Genomic DNA, 20,634 nt, shown 5'->3' on the forward strand with positions numbered 1-20,634 from the left:
CCTAACATTATAATAAATCAGAAACCAAAATGGCCGCGCCCATAGATTGTATCTGCCGTATTTTTCTGAGAAAATGTTTCTGTTTTTACCTGAGCCTATTGGTGCTTTTCACACTCACAATCATTTTTGTGGGAGTGTGTGGTGATTCTTCCCTTTCTGAAGATTTTGAAGTGAAACCTGGCGGTCAGGTTTGGACAACTGTGAAGAAATTGGTAGGGGGAGTAAAATAGACATGATGTACATGTACATGTACATGTAAGACGTTAAACCGAATCGGGCGTGCCTGATACAGAGATAGGCCTAAGTAATAACTGATATGATGCCAGGCATGCACGGGGGGGGGGCTTCGTGCGTGTATACTTCTCCATCGACAGCCGGTTAAACAATCAATGAGCAGATGAATAAACGTTATTCGAATGGAGGAAATGCAGTAGGCTGGCCTATTAGTGTTATGAGATATTGTGTGTGATTACACGTACGTACCTACATGTATGTTAGGGAAGTTGATAATTTTTTTTTTTCTGTTTTGTTTTGGAAGTGATCTTGGAGAGGATGACATTATACCCCCAGTAGTGGTTTGATGTCTGCAACACTCCCATTCTTGGGAGGAGCGTGGTAGACATTGAACCCCACAGTTCTGGGGGTACATACATATAAGGGTGTTCATTACCATTAGCACCCTGTTCCTGCAATAAGGAAAATGAAGTCCACTTTTTCAAACTATCAAACATTCAGACTTTTAGGATCCATTCCTTAATCTTAGTAGCTCTAGTTTAGGTAAATTTTGACAATATTTAAGCGGGAAAACCTGAATTTTCTACCTGAATTTGGTGAAAGACGACCCCATCATGCCATTTTGTTTCACGTCTTGTTACCGGACCCAGCCCTCGTGGGTATACTTAATTTCATAAAAGAAACTTGTATGGTTCCAGGTCAAGGAACCAGACTACATGCGCTGATTGGTCTTCATTCACAGCTCTTTGTCGCATCATTTAATTTTGGGCCGAAACTTCTTAGTAGAATGTAATTATTAACATGCAACATTGCATACATGTATGTTCTTATCTTTCAGGGTCCGTGTAAGTGTACCTTTGAATATGCTGCCCAGGGAGGAACAAATGAGGTTGGGAGCTTACATGTACATTGACAGATGTTTGTATGAACACAAATGCACATAATATTATACCATTATAATATTTTACCATGTCTTATTTCTTTCCTTGGGGCTACCCAAAGTTAGAAGAATTGGCAGACCTTAAGTCAAACTGTTGATCTTTTTTCCCCCAAGAAATGGCTGTTTGAGGTAACAGGTTCTGATGACGGGACTACATATTCCTGTGACATCCAACGGCCCTCTGGAGTCTCCTATCTCTTCTTCCAGTCCTTCAAGGCATCCATTGAACTTAAAGGAGCTCAGCTCAAGCAAGTGGAACTTTTTGTAAGTTATCTGTTTGATTCACCCTTCAAGCCTCAACTTTGGCAGCCTTGATTTGAAGGCAGTCAGTTCCTCTGTATGCCACTTCAGAGTCAAAAATTTTGGTAGTTTATTTGGCTCTTCTAAATGTGGCAACACCATGAAGCATACTGTACATCTGTGTCAATAACATCTTGATTTGTGACCCTTGTTATTATTGCTATCATTTAATTTCTGGTGATGACAAAGATTCTTCAACTAAGGGGTCATTCTATAAATTCAGGGTCCAAAAGTATAATTATCTTGTGTCCCTCTTAACCCTGACCCGTGTACATAAAATTTGACGTGGAAACATTACTGAAATAGATTTTTAAACTATTTCTATTTGTTTGGCAGGTAATTTGCGCTAATTTGTTACTCATGGAAACAAGAGAATTTTCCTAAAATTACAAAATCTTATGTCAGATGTGACAGGGACAAGTCACAGGTTCACATAAGAGTTTGTGTCAGTGGTGAATTTTCATCGGAATGTGCACAACACTGCAACATCTATGCAGTGAAAAGACCCTGTACATAGGTGCACTATGGCAGGAGTGCACAGGCGTCCATTATTTCATAAACCTGGTTAAGTTCAGCAATGGTTCATTCACATTTACTTCACACTCTTAATAAACACAAAGTTAAATTATATACATCGGTAAAGAAATAAGGAAAAGTTACCTAAGATAACAAAGGAAAAGCAATGTTTAGGGAAACAAAGTGCGGGGTACATTAAAAAAACAGGAGCTTGTGTTGATAATTACCTAATTAAAAATGATAAAGAAAAAAACAATTCATTAGCATTGAAACAAGAAATTAAGAACAACAAAGACAACGAATATACCAAAGATGACGAGCCTTAACCAACATGACAGCTAATCAAATCATTCATTTTGGCTTTATTCAGTGCAACCTAAGCCCAAAATGATGTATGTTAAGCAACAAGTTGTAGACATATGCAGTGCGTAAGTTTCGTGAAATTGATTTTAATTTGTTGCACAACATATGCAATAGAACTTGGGCTGAGTCAATTCGAATAATTCACTATTCGAATATTCGACCTTCAATTTGATCGAATATCTGAATATTCGGCTGTACCGACCGGCAGATTGTTGATGAACAAACCATATACAAATCAGTTGCAATAACACACACAATTGTACATTATGATCAATATAATAGTTTCTCACATCTAGGAGTATCTCCAGCCAGGATTTAGCAAGATTGAGGAGATGAACAAGACTTCTTGCCCTGTCGAAAATTTCTATTCCTTTTAAATTGTTTATTGAATAATTTCGTAAGATTCCTGACACTTTTCATTTGAATCTGCTTGAAACCTCCGTAGAGCACTTTTTCTCATTTAAAAAAAAAGAAAATTTTCCCTTCCTTTTCATGAATTTTGCATTCGAATATTGACATTCGAAAAATAATATTTTAATATTCGACAATCAATCAAATATTCGGCACAGCCCTAAATACAACGTGGCATGCGTGATGCTACGCCATTACATAAAGTTTTATGAAATCGCCTGCAGAAGGTCAAAGGGTCTTGATGGCCTTCTCTTTTTATTGTACTTTGATAGCATTGAGCATAATGCTTTGTTGTGATAATGAACTATTTTGCTTATATGAAAGTCATGTTGAAAGCAAGATTTGTAAACCTGTTTGTTATGACTTGATCAACAGATGGACACAGACAACTCACTCAAGCCTGAGGAATACGTCACAACAAAAGGAAAAAATGAAGGTAAGTGAAACCTCAAACAAGTTGTTGATCTTTCAACAGATAAATTGAGGGAGCAAAGTTATGATGAAAAGTAGTAATATTGGAGCTGTACATAATTTCAACTAGATAAACGGGTTTCAAGATGGGATGCCAATTTTCACAGCCCGTAAGTGCAAACAGAGTTCCTTTGAAAATAGTTCTCAAATCAAAACCCTTTGGAGACAAAATTTGCACATAAGTGGAAGCATAAAACTAGTCAAAAATATGGTATGATGCAAACTATTTCACGATTTTGCACATCTTCACTCCAAGAACTTGCCTTCTTTTTTGTTTGTATCTTCTGTGTGCGGCAAAACCGGGTCGGCTTTGATATTGTGAGGAACTTGAAGTTCTCACTTTCTCAGCTATCTGCCTTGAACTGTGAAAATTCCAGAATTGCACAGTTATGGCTTGATTCCTTATAGCCATAGTACTGCAGGGCCATTGTAGAAACTTCAGCATCCAAAAAATATGACTTGTTTGTGTCTCTCAGCTGTGTAGTGTGGAAATATCATTGAAATCGTCTTCAAACTATTTTTGTTTGTTTGGCAGGTATTTTGCATTAATTCATCACTCTTCGAAATTAAAGAATGGTTCTGAATTTACAAAATCACCTGTCAGATATGGCATGGTCAAGAAAAAAGTGGACCCCAAATTAGAGAATGACCCTGTACCTTCATAAGCCTTTTAAGCTGAATTTGGGTCTTTAAATGAGGGAATTTTAGATCATGTGATTGTCTTTATCACGCATAGGTATCAACCAGAAAATTCAAAACTTTACACTATTTATTTAGTTAAGGTGCACAAAACAGAAGACCTGCTGCTGTGGATGTTCCCAGAACTAAATGCAATATTTATTTGTAATGACATCCTGTGTGATCATTTCACCATTGCACAGCTGTATGCCCTTTAATACTTTATGTCCATTAAATTTGCAGTACATGTCCATGTATATGTAATTTTCATAATGAGCGTTGAGTGCCATTGACCTTGGAAATTACCAAGTCACATTGTCCCTGGGACTGTTGGATATTTACGACAAGTGAATGCACGTAAATCGCTGATCAAAAGTACATGTAGTTTTAATTGGTTTGCGACTGTCATTTGCGTAGCTTACTGCTGTTGTTCCAGGGTGCAAGAATTTAGCCTGAATAGAACGGTACAGCCTGTAATTTCCTACATTAGCAACAAATACTGGAATTCCAGCAGAGACTGTCTTCCACCTGTTTGGAATTTGCCAGGCATTTGTTTCAATTGGCATGTGATCCTGTCCCCTAGAGCCACGTTTGATGTTGGTATTGTTTAACGGATTCATTCAAGATTCCAACAGCTCGTCCGGTGCTGTCAACCAGTCATTGACCCCCCTCCGCTTTGTGACCTGTCAGGAAGCTGATTTTTTTTCTCTCTCTTCGCTGACAGGAAATTAAAAGCTAACACATGCACAAAAGATGCTTCGCTGTCAGCATGTCACTCAACTACGCGCATAGTGCAACCTTTAATTTGCACATGTGCACCTGTATGACTTAAAGTCCTTCCCTTAGTGTAGAATTGATGTGTACATGCGTACTGTCGTTTGCCGGATGTTACTTAAATCATCAACGAAGGGCTGTGTGTGTTGACCTGTGTGTCCAGAACAAATTCGGCAAGACAGAGCCTACTTAATTAAGCATGAACATTTTTACTTGTAACAGGCTACATGTGCATGTTGGGTTTTTTTTGGGGGGGGCTGGATTGTTTTCAGTGTTTATACTGTTGCAAAAGATGCATGAGTTGTCGCTTCATTTAGCAAATTTATTGAATAATGTGTTTTTCAATTTAACCAAATGGGGAGGCCAGTGGAATTTTGAGAGTAGTTTGTAGTCCGTGTGGTGTTCAGAGACTGAGCCCAACAAAACCTTAATCCCATCATACGAATCGTCGCTGTACAACCAGGAGCATTTGGAACTCCCCAACCACTCGAGGCACTTAGTTGAACAAGTGGATGAAGAGCCACGCTCAGGGATCGTCATTTGGCCCGGGGCTAGTAGTACTAGTCAATCGGTCAGTTAGGTCTGAATGATTCAGCCTGGCCACCTGCCTCTGCCTGTCTGTCAGAGGTGTATTTTGCCTAGCAGTGGCAGGTAAACTATAGTTGACTCCCAGTACAAAAGCATACATCACGTTATTCACAAAGTAGTAACAACCTTCATGCAGCTATCAAGACACCAAATAACAAGTACAAGTTACTAAATGTTTGTTACATGTAAATTAAATTTCAGCTGTATTTGAAACTAAATGGGGAAAACATACATTAGTAGGTAAAATCTGACTCAAAACCTAATGCCAACCAACTTTTGCAAACGTTGGCTGTCCGTAGGAATAATAGGCAATCAGACGTAGGTGTTTTCAACTCTTCCCCAAACAACAGAAGTGATGAATGATAACAGAGCCACTGAATGATGACGATGAAGATGTACAGGCCTCAACCTTAGCACTACCCCCCTGCATTCAAATTGTACTTAAAACAGCTGGGGGCTACTCACATGCGTTCTTTAACTTACCCGGTGCGCTACCTGTTTGAAACTGTTATTTGTCAAAATGTATAGATGCATCAAACAATGTGAAATGTATTGTAAATCTTGTTTATAATGAATTGTAACGGTTTGGAGTCCTGACTTCTACGTACATGCATGGAGGGGATGTAGTTAGTTTACCAAAAACGTCCAGTGCGCTGTAGTGAAAAAGAAATCAATTAAATTACCTGGCGGGCTAGCGAAAAAAAAGGTTGAGGCCTGTAAGACCTAACCACTTTCAAATTACAGCGCTCGTAAGACCTTCCCCTCTTTCTTCAGGCCTATCCTTAGAATCATCAATATTTTTTATTTTCAAAATCTAAGCCCCCATAAGCAAACAAGATCCTTTATCTCACAGGACGAGCACCCTCTGTTGACTGATATCGATGATACAGAGACGATCAAGAAACACCTCCGTGCTGCTGCCAATAGAGCCTGAAAGTTGACCCCTGATGGCGCGCTTCCGGAAGCGCGCCATCAGGGGTCAACTTTCAGGCTCTATACGCAACAGTCAGCATTCTACCTCATATCGAAGCCTTTGACCCTATATGCTGACAGTCAGTGTGGAGAGGACATATTTTGTGCAGTGAAACACTTACATATGCATGAACTGTACAACCATAGTTTGTGACATACATGCATTCTGTGAATGATTGCTGGAAGTACACTGTACTGTCACGAAATGCTTTAACCCGCAATGGGCATGTATCCAATGCGGTTGCACGGCCATTCATGGGTGTGTACAGTATCAAACTAGCAAGAGTGGCTTGTAAAGAAATCTTAGTGAAACTTAAAGGGAGTCATAATTTTCAGAAGAAAGGTTAATATACAGTGAAGCAAGGTATAACAGAAGTCTGCTCGCGAAAGACATGCCAAGAATGCAAACTGTTCCTCCAAAGATAAAATTGAAAAAAATGGTCGCCTGTAGCTTTGTACCTTTGTACGTGTATAGAAACTCGGATCGCTTGGCAAAATAATGCTGGAGAGCTTATTGCAGCACAGACATAATGTACATTATACATGCGGGTACACACATTCTGTACATGTACAATGCAGTGAAAAGAAATCAGCCACTGAACCTTACGCTCCCTTATATTTTTCCAGTGCCCCTGTTGTAATGTTTACAGCACTGCAGAGAGTTCAGATATGTTAAAATGTGGTTGTCTGTGTTGAGAGCTAAATGTTGGGTTGTAACAAAGATCATAGGTCAGACAGCGGATTTGTAGCAGATGTATCATGTTTCGTCTAGCACCCCGAGTGAGCTGGTTAGCCTGCTTGCTGGATTTCCATTCCAGCTTTAATCCAGTCTAGAATCGCATTATAACCTGGGGTTTTCGGGTTTTTTCCCCTCCCCTGTCTCAGGCCGTTGTCACCGAATGATCTCCCGCGCTCCAGGCTACTTATTGTCATTCATTGCGTGCACCGTGTTTTTTTTCTCTTTTTTTCTTTCTAAAGTGGAGACTTATTACCGGCCTGATTTGCCTGCAAACACAGACACAGGTGTTTGCATTGAAATCAACCTGTTACAGAAATTGAACGGCTTAATAAGAATTCAGAATATTAATTGAGTTATGCATTAAAGGTAGTTGTTCGTAGATTATATCAGAGCGGCAGAATACATGTAGGCCTACATGGACAGACACGTGAAGTATTTATGACAGAGCAGGCAGATGGTTTAGTGAAGGTTAAGGAGCCTGGCTATACGCCATTGACAGAATATGACAAAATGAAAAGGCTGATTATAGGATGACACTGGAGCATATGAACAAATTTGACTGAGAATAGACTCGCACAGATGTTTGCAATTGGAAACATACACAGTACAGTGATGGCAGCCAACCTGTTAAAGGGAGAGTTGTAATTCAGGCCGGATGAAGAAGAGGGTATTTTAGTCATCAATCTTCAAATTAGCCCGAATGGACAAAGCATCTGAGTTGGTGAGCCCCATAAAATGAAATAATTGGATTGCACTCAATACGACTGCTTTTATTCCTTGGGTCTTACACGTGTGACGTGCAGTGGAATTTTAATTTGTAAACGCCACCCCTGTCTGTTGAGAAATCAAATTGGCTTGATTGATCGCAAATCTACATGTTCACACGTAGTCGTGAATTTAAACCTTCCTCTCTGTCTAGACAAAGTTTGTTTGATGATTCGCCTAATAAAAAGGAGAAAGCTCATAATTAGAGCACTTTAGAATGGGTGATTACTATAAACTATGAACAGATACTCATTTTGGGAGAATATCATGATCAATGCACCCTGGAGTATAGATACATTTTAATTAAAATGTTGATTATCTCTCTTTAATATGGAACATTGTATCTATATACATGTTCGCGTCGTCTTCCTTTTTTAGAGGAAATTAATGAAATGAAGTGGTTATAGTCTCATATGAAAGTATCACATTTTGTTGCAGTCTAGACAGTTGTGCAAATTTGAATGGACTTCCGGACTCCTCTCAATGTATTGACATATGTACGGAATGATATCTTTTAATCTGCTTCGGCTGAAACTCATCAAGAGGACGATGCATTTGAACGTGGATTAGTTTAGGCAGTAAGAGTTTTTTTTCGTCCAATCCCTGTGAATTGGATGAGAGAATGCAAGATAAAATAGCCCTTTATTACCACATTTCCAATCCTGGTATGCGAGTCTCCTATGATTCAGTGCCCGGAGTTTTTCATCCGTCTTTCTACATCTCTTTCGACACTTCAGAAGTCACCTGCTACTCAGAATCGGTTTGGCATTGACCCTAGTGATACCGATAGCCAACATTAATTCAGCACGTTTTGATCGGCCCCTGCTTTTTCTCCACCTTGCGATTATGTACTCACATGTAGTCGGTGAATGTTTTTTATTGCTTGATTGTTCACTGGTTTTCGCTGCACTTTGTTTCTGGGGGAATAATCGGATTTTCAAGGGAGGCCACAATGACGGATCCAAGACAGTTTGTGCCAAGCGTCTAGGGCCTGTTTATCGCATTGAATAGAATTTTTTTCATGCACGGTTTTATTATGTTTCCAGACGGGAGAATGTGCGAAGCTTATTTTGGATACTGTGCCAGGTTCAGGGCTGTATCAATTTCCATCATCTGTACTCCCTCAGCTGCAAGTTCAAAATTGTTTTTTACATGCAGCGACTTTGCTCTTTGACTTTGCTGCGAATCGGTCCATTCACCAAAGGGGGGGGGGAGATAGGCCTTTCTGTCGAACAAAAGACCCACTCCATTTGTGTGTTGGAATCTGTTTAATGCATTTCACCTTCCTATTTACTCTTTGTGGAGCAAGCAAAGACTGCTGCATGACAAGATAAAAAAACGTGAATTATTGCACAAGCTGCAATCTTATGGGCTTTACTGTGTGATTTCACTTGGCTTTGGATCTTGTGTGATACAAACTGTGACAGCCAGAGTGCTAGTGTGGACTCTAAGGTCACTTGTGCATTTGTATGTTTGGTTGGTGGAATGTATGGTCACGTAGGCCATTGTTCCATCTTGCCCAGGTATACAAAGTTCGACCCTTACAGTATCTTGTAAAAGCTCTCCGTTTAAACTGTCAAGTCTTGCATCAAGGACTACCCAGAGAGAAAGCCATGGATTTTTTTTGTAGTTGCCTCCATTAATCCTAACCATTTGAAATACCTAGATGGCATTTACATAATATCCGTGTCTCAAAAATTAATAACAGATTTTCTCCAAATTGGATTTACATGTGAGCGCATTTACTTGTAGATGAAGTCGCCATTGCGTGTTTAGTCTGCAAATTGATTTTGACGGTAGAGTCGATACTGTTATTGGAGCAGATGGACTTCACATTTGGGCTTTATTAAATGAAGTAGTCCCCAGCCAAGTTTACGTTTTCACAGATAAATTTATGGGGCTATTACAGGGCAGGCATACTACTGAACAATCATGACAGAAATGTTGATGTACGACTCTACTGCGATTCGCTACAGGCATGGTTGCCTTGTGACGACGTAGCCTCCACGTGTTTGTCTTGTGCAGGACCTGTTGAGGGCGCTGTTTTGCCGAAGAACGAAGAAACAGTTTTATTTTTTTTTACAAAAGCGGGTTACTAACCAAAATGATAGCCATTTGATGTATCTTCGGACTGGTTTGCTTGACCTTTGCTTACCATGTAAATTTGCCGAGTAAAACTGCTCAAGAAGTACATGTAAAGTCATTCTCGAAGCATTCTTAACGTTGCATCTAATGGCATTGACAACGATTGCTGCGCGTCTCTCTCAGCCCATCATAATGTCTTTATTTTTGTTCTCCTCTCTGTCTCCTTAGTAACCCACAATGAGGGAAAATTCAACTCTAAGCTGTCGCGGCTGCTTTTAATCGCTGAGAGACCAAGGACAGAACTCTGAAGCAAGCGGGGGATTTTCAGTCATCTCAGTCAGATTAGGATGAAGAAATTAAAAACCTTGGATTTTTTATTGGTTTGGCCACTATGGCTTCCTCAAATTTGTCTTCAAGGAGTATTAATTTGATTCAAGAGCGGCTATTTTATGATGGTGCCTTTGATTGGTTGAATAAGGAATAGAAAGTAACGGTTTGTGAATAATGTATCTGTCCACAGCACAGTGACATATACTGTGTATTACCAGTTTGTTGAATACAACACATGACTTGTGTACGACATCACCATCACTCAACCGAGTTTTAAAAAAGAGCGAATGGTATTCGATTTGTCACTGCTTGAAGAAAATTCCTTCGGTTTCCCGTACTTAAGCGATTGCTTGCGTGCCATTCTGATTCAAGTTTCTCTTTTGTAAACATTTTGAATGCAGATTGCAGAACAGTTTATTGCCATTTCAGGGTTATCTGTCGCTGAAACGAGGCTACGTCAGATCGTCTAAATGCGTTCTGTCAAGCTTTTTCTGTTGTGAACTGATGTCTTCTACTCGATGTTTTCCAGAATCTCAAGAGACGTTATGTGGTTGTGCAGATCTTTGAAAATCAATTGCAGATATGAAATACGAATTACCTCGGGGTGTTATCTGTTTTTGATTCCCTTCATCGGGCGAAAATTTGATTTATTTTATAATCCGCTCGGGGACATTGTCCGCTGTGGCCAAGAATATATTTTTAGAAGTTTTCACAATTTCAAGGTAATATGCTCGTGGTAGAATACCACAGCATCCTTTTCAATTTGTGTATAAAACATAACCAATACTGTATAGTGTACCCTATCAATACCGCAGATGGGAACGTTTCTGTATGCAGTGCATTTGACAAATCCTTTCAAAAGGAAATGTGTTATTCTAGGTATTATTTCTTGTTACAGCGCATCAGAACAATGCCAAAGACGTCTGCTTGGAAAGAGCTGGGGAGCCTAGTTCCTGCTGTTGATGAATTAGTCCTGTCATTTTGAGGTTCGGGGTGTATGGTCGGTCGTCAGTTATTCTATTTTTCCGATGAATTAGATTTGAAGGCCTTCAATTTAATAGCCCACGTTGTGCCCACTTTTAAAATGATATCACTTGTTTCCAAGACAGTTATACAATTATATTTACTCTCTGTTCTGCTTTTATTCAACCTGATGTAAATGTTTGGTAATAATAACTGTCGCGTTGATTTCTTATACGAGGGGGCAATTGATCGAAGGGCGGTCCTTCAGCCCTCTGTTATCCTACGCTCATTTCTTTGTCTTGATTTATTCGGTCTCCTTCATCCTTTTCCCGCGGTGTATTATTATGTCTGCTTGTGTAAGTCGCCTTTCGTAATGGAGATTTCATGATTTACATGTGTTGAAAACACATCCAACTCAATTTCATGATTTACACCCTCAACCGTTGGCTTATATAGAAGCCCTAATTATCTTGCATGTACGAACAGATATAGCTGTAAATCGAAATTTTAATTCACACTTTGAATGCATAGTATAAGTAAATAATACTATAGGCCTATTCATGAACGAAGATTTCAAATCAACCTCCGGGGACTTTTAAGTCCTGCCATGTCACAAAAAAAACTAATTATGAAAGAGTTGATGAATAATCCTATGTGTAATTTATAAACCGGTTTCGTGACGGGATACAAGCTGTTTTTCTGACAATCCCACCAGCAGTCACTTCTATGTTTTTTTGAGCCATAACTCAAATTAGCTTGACGACGTTGTCCTGACGAAATGCCGGCATCTACACTCTCTATCAGCAAGCATTCCCTCACAACCCAGCAACCTGCTAACTTCGTTGGTAACCAAGAGGTTTGCCGTATCTCATCCAAATTGGAAGTTAGGCCGAGGTTGGCTTTTCATTCTTGGTTCTTTTCCAACTCCGTGGTTCTTTGAGAGAACTTCCAGCATCAGGGGCGTGAATCGCTAGGGGTTGGGAAGGAGATCCCACGGAGTTGCAATGACCCAAGTGAACGGCTCGAGTCCTCGACTCGAGTCACCGTTTTTGGCAAGTCGACTCGAGTCTGGACGGGTAAATGACTCAACTCTACTCGAGTCACTGCTAGCATATGACCCGAGTCCCCAAAATAAAAGCAAATTTCTTGGTGAAGAAATATTTCCAGTGACTCCCTGTTTATAATAATGATCTTGTCAGGTGTTATTATCAGAGGTAAGATGTGATGTGATCACTTGTTGAAAACCAGTGGCTAATTTAAAAATGACTTCTTCTTTTGTTTCTGTTTATCGTTTTGGGTTCAAATATTGATCGAATTGACTTGGACTAAATACTTGACTCGACTTTTTTACCCAAATATACGACTCGAGCCATACAGTGACTCGACCCGAGTCACCACGGTACAATGACTCGAGTCGAGTCACGAATTTTTGTGACTCGTTACAACTCTGGATTCCCCCCCCCCCGGCCCCACACACCCACTCAACCCTGACTCAGGCACACAGTTTCGCTATGTATTGCCGGGCATTGGCCCTTTGACCGCGCCCACTTTCGGCGGTGACAGTTTTAAAATGCATATTTAGAGGTAGTCTTCGAGCCCCCCACCCACGCCAGTGCCCCACTGTCTAGTCCCTTACTGCAGTAACATCTTACGGAAATTTCCGAACCGATATCGAAAAAAAAATACACGTGTACATATTTGGTTAACCTCTTATACAACAACGGTTTCGGCTTTTATAACGACAGGTTGCATTCCGAGCATAATTGTGATTTCTTTGAAATTCCTTCATTTCTGAAGCAAACTTATCAAAATGCACCGTTTGCTTAGGCCAATGACAGTAAATAGTTATTTTCCTATTGTGCAGCTGAAGACGCCTCCGTTTCAAACGCAAGAAACTAAGGTTTTATGTAGTTTCTAGAGATTTTAGACCATTAATCACGAAATTAAACAGGTGGTGTTTGGAGTTCGCATGATATTAAATGTCAGTGGAATTCTCATTACCTGGCACACTTTGCAAAGTACAAAACATCTGTGGTATAAATTGTGCATCATCCAATTTGGCGCCGTCAAACAAGTCTGACACGATATGCTCCCGTGAATAAAAAACCCCGCGCAGACAAGACAGGCTGAATAATATTGGGGTATTCTAGCATGTTTCAGATTGTTATGGGTTTTTGCGGGAGGAGGACTCCCCTGCCCTGTTACCAGGGGATTTCCGCCTTGCTGGCGGCGAGAGCGACATAATGGGCGCATTGCCAATTGGGGAAAAAACGGAATCTCATTCCCGGCCTTCTGCGTGAGCTTCAAAGCTTCGGAGACGAAAGCATATAGGTTTCTGACTCGCGCTTAGCCGACCGAGGGAAAAAAGACACTGTACCGAAGACTATAGACGCGATGCCCCCTGCAGCAATCGGTTGTCATGCTATAGATTCCCATTTCATAACTCGGAAATTAATCCGTGTTTTGTTGGTCAAGTTGGCCACAAGAGAAAATGCCACGGGTTTTTTATGCCTGGACGTTGAAAAAAAACTTGTGTTTTTATTGGTCGATGTCACTATTGAAGTCAAGAAGACGAGAACGATGGATTTTCATTTTATCAGAAAACTTCGCAAAACACATTCGCATTCGACACATCATATATTAAACGGACACACCTTTTCGATTTGGGCTGTGGAAACATCTTTCATAATATTTAAACAGAGTGAGATGTCAGTTTTATTTTATAAAAAAAGTTATCCATGCAATTTCAAAATTCCAGATTTTCGGTGCAGTTAACGTCAGAGAATTTTCGCAAGTCAAAATTCATGATGTTCAATACTTTTCTCTTGTAAACAATTCTCGCAAGCTGTTGTCTTTAATGACCGAAGGCATCTTTGGCTATTGTTTTAAAGATCTTGTTGATGATAGGCAGTCTTGCCCTCCCCCGAGCAGTTCCAATTCATCCCCCGCCCACCCCTGCCAATCCCACCTGGATTTAGTGCACCAAGCACTGGGTGTCGATTGCCTCTCCGTGCGTCCAAAGTGAAAACATCCTGCCCGTGGCCTCGGAGTGTCGTAAATAGCCATTCCCAATAACATATTCCTTCCGGATCGTTGTTTAGTGTTTCCTGCTGGTGCTGGCCGATCGGAAATGCGCACAGGCAGTGTCAGAAAAGGTTGTAAAAATAGCCACAGTGTGGAATGTTTGGTTTTTAAATATTTTTTCCGCATTCAGGAGGTGTCCTGTGATCATGGACCAGACATTGATAAAGGAAAACGTGACAGAATAAAAGACTGGATTTTCGAGCGATTTGTGACGTGATTTGTTACACTGTGAGGAATGGATAATCCTTGAAATTAATGACAAAGATGTTGCGGCTGCATGACCTTGTCTGTGACCTAGCGGCGTGAAACAGGGTCCTATCAAAGTTTGGCTATAGTAACCGTGCATCCCTACGCTATAAACCAGACACCAAGGCTTATTTTTCCCTTGAAAATACATGCATGAAACAAGAATTCTGTAATTTTTGGCGTTATTGTGCAAATCCAGAGCACAGGATACTAGCCCCGCAGTTTTGTCATTTGGGCTTGGGAAAGCTTGCCTACTTCCTATCGTGTAGGGGGCGGGGCTATATCCACGACAGTGGCGGATGTACGTCAGGACACGTGGATCAGTGAGAGCGCCATATTGGCTCGGTATTAGCCCACAAAGCTTTTGAAGGTGACACTGCACCGCTGCAGTGGCATAGCATATTAAACAACATTCTTTTTATACGAAACATGTACACTGATTTATGTCCTGCTCCCAAGCCGCTCTTCTGCAGCGATGTTGAGGCATATCACGTTGTTCAGTACCGTAAGCATAACGTGACTACGGAGTTTTTAAACAAATGTTCTCCGAAAGTGATACAACAAATTTATGATAATGTACTGTTGAGTGCTAATGCTACAAACCGAAATGCCCAATTTGGATATGGTCTTAGAAGGATTTTCGAAGCGATTGGTTTGGCCGGTGATGTAGGAAGATTCTACATTTCTCTTCGCTCGTCCCCTCCATCCTAAAATATCGATTCCAACCTTTACATTAATGTTACCTTCCAAGGAATTGATTCCACTATCAGTCTGATGTCATGTACTACCCTGCCACATTGTTGGGAGCGACGCAGATTTAAGAGCCTGTCCATCTCCAGTACTTTTGTCAGGCGTTGCGAATCCCCTCCCTAAAGTTGAAACTTGGAATGATCTCTTTGGATTTATCCAGAGACCGCACAGTCGAGCCTTTGGGGATCTTGGTTCCTGTGTTCCTAGGCAAGGCACTTTAATTAATCTCTCTCAACGGATCTCTATCATAGCTGCTGCAGAAAACCGTTCCTATTAACCAGATGAACGGTGTATGCCGCTGAAACATTTGCTTAAAGTAGGCTATATATGTAAGCTTCACATTACTAAGACGTTCTCTGGCTCAGTACTTGGAGAAATATATGCCATTTGTTTATGCACGAGAGAGAACTGCTCGATACACCAGTTATACACAGGGCAAACAATGTTGCAAAACGACATTAATTTCCCTTGTCGGCTTTCATGCCCTAGCCTTATAGCGCCATTAGACCGTCGTGCCGTGCCGTACCAGATAAGTTATTAAGTGGCGGGAACCCCGGGCCAAGCCCCATGTAACATCAATTTCCGCATTCAATTTGACGCTCGGCTAATATTCCTTGATTGGATGTCGTGCGGCACATCGTGTGCTAATTGGTATGCTATACATAGCAGCGCGCGCGTGGAGCCCCGGGGCTTACGGGCGTTTAAATACAATATTAGCTTCATGTTATTGAGTTGGGAACCGCATGCTTCCCCGGCCTAGAGCTGTGTAGCTGGTCAGATATTGGAACATCGTGAGCACGGAACTTCTAAGAGCCCAAGTTCAGGAAGGCGCTATGTTATTGATCAAACATTTTGTCCCCGTCGAACGTGTTTTAATACGTCATTAATGTTTCAAGTGTATTCATAATCAAGCGATTCGAAGTTTGCCTTGAATTTAGCGACAGGGTTCGGTAATTTCGTTATTTGATCCTTTTCATGTTTACATATTTCGGCCTTCTCAGACGGTAGCTTACTTTTTTGAGATAAAGTTTTCTTTTAAAACACATTCCAGCCAAAAGTGAACATGCATTCTTCTGTATTGGACTTATTGACAGGGACTTGTTACGTCTTTTCTTAATGTTAGAACAATAAAAAAAAAACTTAGTGATCGATCAGAAGACAAATATCACCGCGGCAATATTTTGGCAGCAAACCTGAGATGACATGCTGCTGACATTTCCTTCACCAATGCCAATCTTTACCCTGCTCGCGTTTAGGGAGCAAGCTGGCCCGGGGGATCGTAGTAATTAAGACTCTGTCCTGTCGGCGACTGCGCTGTGGCCCCTCAGGCCATCAGGTGTGGAAACAAAGACGGGGAAAAAAATGATAGCAGCCTGGCGCTGCGCGGGTATCAAAAATAGCGCGGGAATTAAATGTTGTATTGGCGGGAAAACATCGGGAGGAATTCCCGACGCCTGGCTGTCAGAATGTAATACGTGGGTGGTTCACCATTACTTATAATATTTATGCATGAGGACTCCTTGGAGATGTTCTGTCGGTCATGTTCATGTCGTGCAGTGTCTTACCGAGACATGCCAATGTTGTGAAGTCTCTCAAACAGACAAGCTTGATTGCTTTAATTAGAAATTCAGTGTTACATATTTAGCTGTCTTGGACACGGTACAAGGTGGCGTCGAGTTGTCAAACGAATATCTCTTGGTCTGGATCAAAAGCACACAAGTGTGTTCACCTCAAACATTCGTCGAGGTTGGTCAGTTCATTTAATCTTAAATTACTTGTCTTCAAGGACTGTTAAAGAACAACTCCAGCGATTTCAATTTTTTCAGTACTAATATCCCAATTTCAAGAGGTATGTCTAATAAACCAGGAAAAGTCAAAACCGCCTTTTTGTGTTTATTTGTTGTGTCAAAAGAAATGCATTTTGTTGGCATTTTGTTTGCGAGAGTTGATCCGCTTCAGAACCTAACTCTGGAGGTTGCTCAAAGGAATAGCTGTTGTAACGTGACCAGGCAGGTAACCTGATGCCAAAATAAACATCATCATTCTAGACTCTTCACCTGACGGAAAGAAATGTCTCGGGTAATATAAAAACTAGACATAAAATTCAACGAACCGATGTCACTGCATGGTCCTCGAAAGTGAAATAGTTCCAAGAAAACTCCTTGAGCCTTAAGTGCATCACCATAGAGGAAAAGTGTGTGGACATGGAAATGACATACTTCTGGTCCTCAGGCCTCGAAACCCAACATGTTTTTTTACGAGTTGGTGTTTTATTCTTCCATGGTCCTCGGAAGCCTACATTTTTTAAATAAGCGAAAACCTGTCGGCGTACTGATACAATGCATGTTAATCCACCTGGAGTCCCATAAGGCGATAATGTCCATATACCTTAGCAAACGTATTGGCGTTGACGGTTTTAAGGACGGTAATAGAAAAGACGGGAAAGCAGCGTATCGGCTTAGGTCATCCGTCGTATGGTCATTTACATTCATCACACTTTGGCTAGTGTATCAAAAAGGTTGTCGTGACCGTAGTTAATTATTAAAGGTAGTTCCCTCGAGTGTGCAACGCATGACCATGTTGGAATCAGAGCAGGCACAGGAGAGCTTGTTCCAGGCTTGATTGATCTTTACCATTACGAGTTGAGAGGTGTGCGTCACCGGCCTTATACCGATGCCAGACGGGTGCCTGGGCGCGAGTTAAATTCGAACAAGCACTTTCTCTTCGAAATTGGGTTCCTCTAACCTCAGGAATATCATATAACACTTGGAATCTGCCATCGCATTAAAGATGAATGCCCTCGAGTGTCCAATCAAATTTTCAAATTTAGGTCCTGTATCTTTTCATTCATGTTTTCAAAAATGGGTATTTGCTGACCTTTACAAATTTAACAAAAAATTGGCACTTATGTTCTTAATTTTGAACGTTATACAAATAAGGTCGACCATCCTTGTATGTGGCTGGAAGCTTGGATGACTTGCTTCAAAGGACGCAGCTACAGCTTGGTTGGACCGAAGGCATGTAAAGGCTATTAGACATACGTCAAATGACGTTCATGTATACCTGACCACGGACGGCAGCCAAAGATCGAAGGTTTGAAATGTGGTGGGATGGGAAATTAAACCAAAAAGCACAGAAAGGAATCAGCAAACAATTTCACATGATAACCCGGGCAGTAGGAATCGAAGGCCTGCCACTGTGGTGAGAGGTTCGGGCCTTTTTACGCACTCTAGCCAACGATATCACCCAAATTATAAACATAAGACCCGTGGGCAATATTTTGTAAGAGTTATCTCCGCGAAATATCGAGAAGCGAGGTGATCTCGTACCTATATTGCCCCTCAAGGTTTCATTTTATAACCTACTCAATTATATCGTTTTATCCCAAAATTATTCAAGAAAAAATTGCATAATTTGCTTTCAAAAGGGGGTACCCAATCATTATATTCTGTCTAAGACTGGTACAGATAAAGAAAAAGAAAGTGTGAAAAGTAACCATCAACTGCACAATGTGGATAAAAACTACTCGAAGTTCATGTAAACGCTACTTTAAACATTACCGCACACTCGGCCCGGAGAGGCTTGTCAAGTCGAGCTCGGGTGAGGGTGATTTTTTCTGTCGAACTGTCGTGTGTGATTTCAGCAAACCTCGTCGATCGAGAGGTGAAGTTCCGAACCAACATCACCGCTTGTGTGATAACGACCGTAATGCTTGTTATCACGGCACGTACATCCCAGGCACGTCCCGTGCAATCAGGGACTCGGAGATGTTTTAATGGATTGCACGACAAAAGTGTGCTGAACGGAAGAGTTGGGGGCAGATTCTCTGTATAAAGCTTTAAAAAGTTGTGAGAGTGCACAAAGATTTGTTGTTAATATTTTGTAACTTTAAGCGTGTGGGTATATAGAATAATTGCTGCCGTTTCGCTGTGAAAAAAAAGGAACTGTGTAATGAGCAATAAACCATTTGCGAGTTAAATTTGAATAAAATCTGGTGCACTGAGTTATCTGACTGCACATAAACATAACGATTTGAATTCCCCAGACTAAAGACACTATTGCTATACCTAGTGATTCGGGTTCAAGCTTTTGCATTGCGACCACCATCTCTGGAATGGACTGGTTCCTTTGTGCCCTTATTTTCCGTTGAGAACGGTGTATTGTTGCAAGGCGTCTCTTATGTAACTAAGCAAAGCCTGCCCCGAATCACGAGGTGTATGTAGTAACGGTGGTTTTAGTAAGGAGAATTCAAGTTGTTATGTTCACGTGAATTTAAAGAATTCAGTGCACCAGATTTGGGTCAAAGTTAATTCGAAAAAGGCTCATTGAATGAGAGTTGCTCCTGCCTTTTCTGGTTAGGATTTCCTCCGAAGTCAGTTATCAAGTGTGAGCAGCCAATCGCAAGACAGTTGACAAATGATGTCAATCTGGTAAGACCCTATGTATCATAGCATCTTATACTTGATTGTGTTTTTCTTTTCGGACAAGTGCGCACAATGATTAGCGCTGCTGAGGGGTGTGAATCCGAGGGGTGGATGGGGATGTCCTCTCCAAATTTTGACCGGGGGTCGGCTATTGAATCACCCCCTGCCCCCACCTTTTGTGGAAAAAAAAATTAATGAGAAATTTTGGGGATTTCCCAACAACGAGTACTCATTGCGAAGAGGGGAGAAAAATCAAACAAACAAACTTACATAAATACGTTGTGTTTTTGCAAGGTTCAGGCCTGTGTGAGTATTACATCTGTCTCATGATTGGCGCCTCTAGTGTATATTATAGTGTCTTCAGCCCCCCCCCCCTTCCAAGTTTTAACATTTCCATGGCCGGGCAATTTGATTCACATCATCTCCCAGTCCCCGGCACAAATGTACGCCACTGGCGCTGTTCTATATGTAAGCTCCCTGTTTTACCCGATGTATCAGGCAGTAATCTCCGACGGTCTTGGAGGCTGTCTCATCATCATTTGGCCCAAACACGAACGCGAAATCTTGACGTCAGATCAAGTATTATTCGCGCTGCAAAGTCGCAGATACTGCATGGGTAAAAACTAAGGCGATTTTTAGATGTCAAATTTGGTTTGCTTTTGTGCTCGCCTGATGTACCATCTTGTCTTAACAGTTAAGTTACCATGCGAAACTAATTGTGAAATATCAGAATTTGGTGGGAAATCTTTGAAAATTTCAAATGCCCAAATGCCCGATCAACATAGAGGCCCACTTAAAAGACTCTTGGTGGCGCTTTATGCTTCCTATACCCTGTTTGTGACACACCTTCTGAGAGGCCGTTTGTTCACACGGATCTGGATCTCATCGGTAATCCGTCGCTGGTTCACTGACACCAGCACCCGCCTGATGACGAACCAGCGTTGGGATCACTGGTCGGCATCCAGATCCGTGTGTATATGTACCAACCAGGGCCCAGAGTT

General features: G+C 41.1%; 1 protein-coding gene across 1 annotated transcript; it reads left to right on the top strand.

Annotated features, from left to right (window-relative positions):
- The first annotated feature begins 3 nt into the window (after positions 1-3).
- Positions 4-11,412, top strand: LOC110987923 (myeloid-derived growth factor-like). The gene is made up of 5 exons (XM_022251085.2): positions 4-212; positions 1,073-1,123; positions 1,289-1,438; positions 3,140-3,200; positions 10,065-11,412. Exons 1-5 carry the CDS (start codon positions 30-32, stop codon positions 10,142-10,144), a joined length of 525 nt encoding a protein of 174 aa, XP_022106777.1. The 5' UTR covers positions 4-29; the 3' UTR covers positions 10,145-11,412.
- Positions 11,413-20,634: the final 9,222 nt, after the last annotated feature.

Source organism: Acanthaster planci, linkage group LG05 (assembly GCF_054643075.1).
Source record: "Acanthaster planci isolate LZ-2023a linkage group LG05, COTS_SCS, whole genome shotgun sequence".
In the NCBI taxonomy this organism is placed as follows: Eukaryota; Metazoa; Echinodermata; class Asteroidea; order Valvatida; family Acanthasteridae; genus Acanthaster; species Acanthaster planci.

What these genes read in the sequence shown, in the direction of transcription:
- LOC110987923 (XM_022251085.2), top strand. Translation starts at nt 30, where the DNA reads ATGGCCGCGCCCATAGATTGTATCTGCCGTATTTTTCTGAGAAAATGT. An exon ending in GGACAACTGTGAAGAAATTG is followed by an intron (nt 213 to 1,072) that starts GTAGGGGGAGTA and finishes CTTATCTTTCAG; the next exon opens with GGTCCGTGTAAGTGTACCTT. An exon ending in AACAAAAGGAAAAAATGAAG is followed by an intron (nt 3,201 to 10,064) that starts GTAAGTGAAACC and finishes CTGTCTCCTTAG; the next exon opens with TAACCCACAATGAGGGAAAA.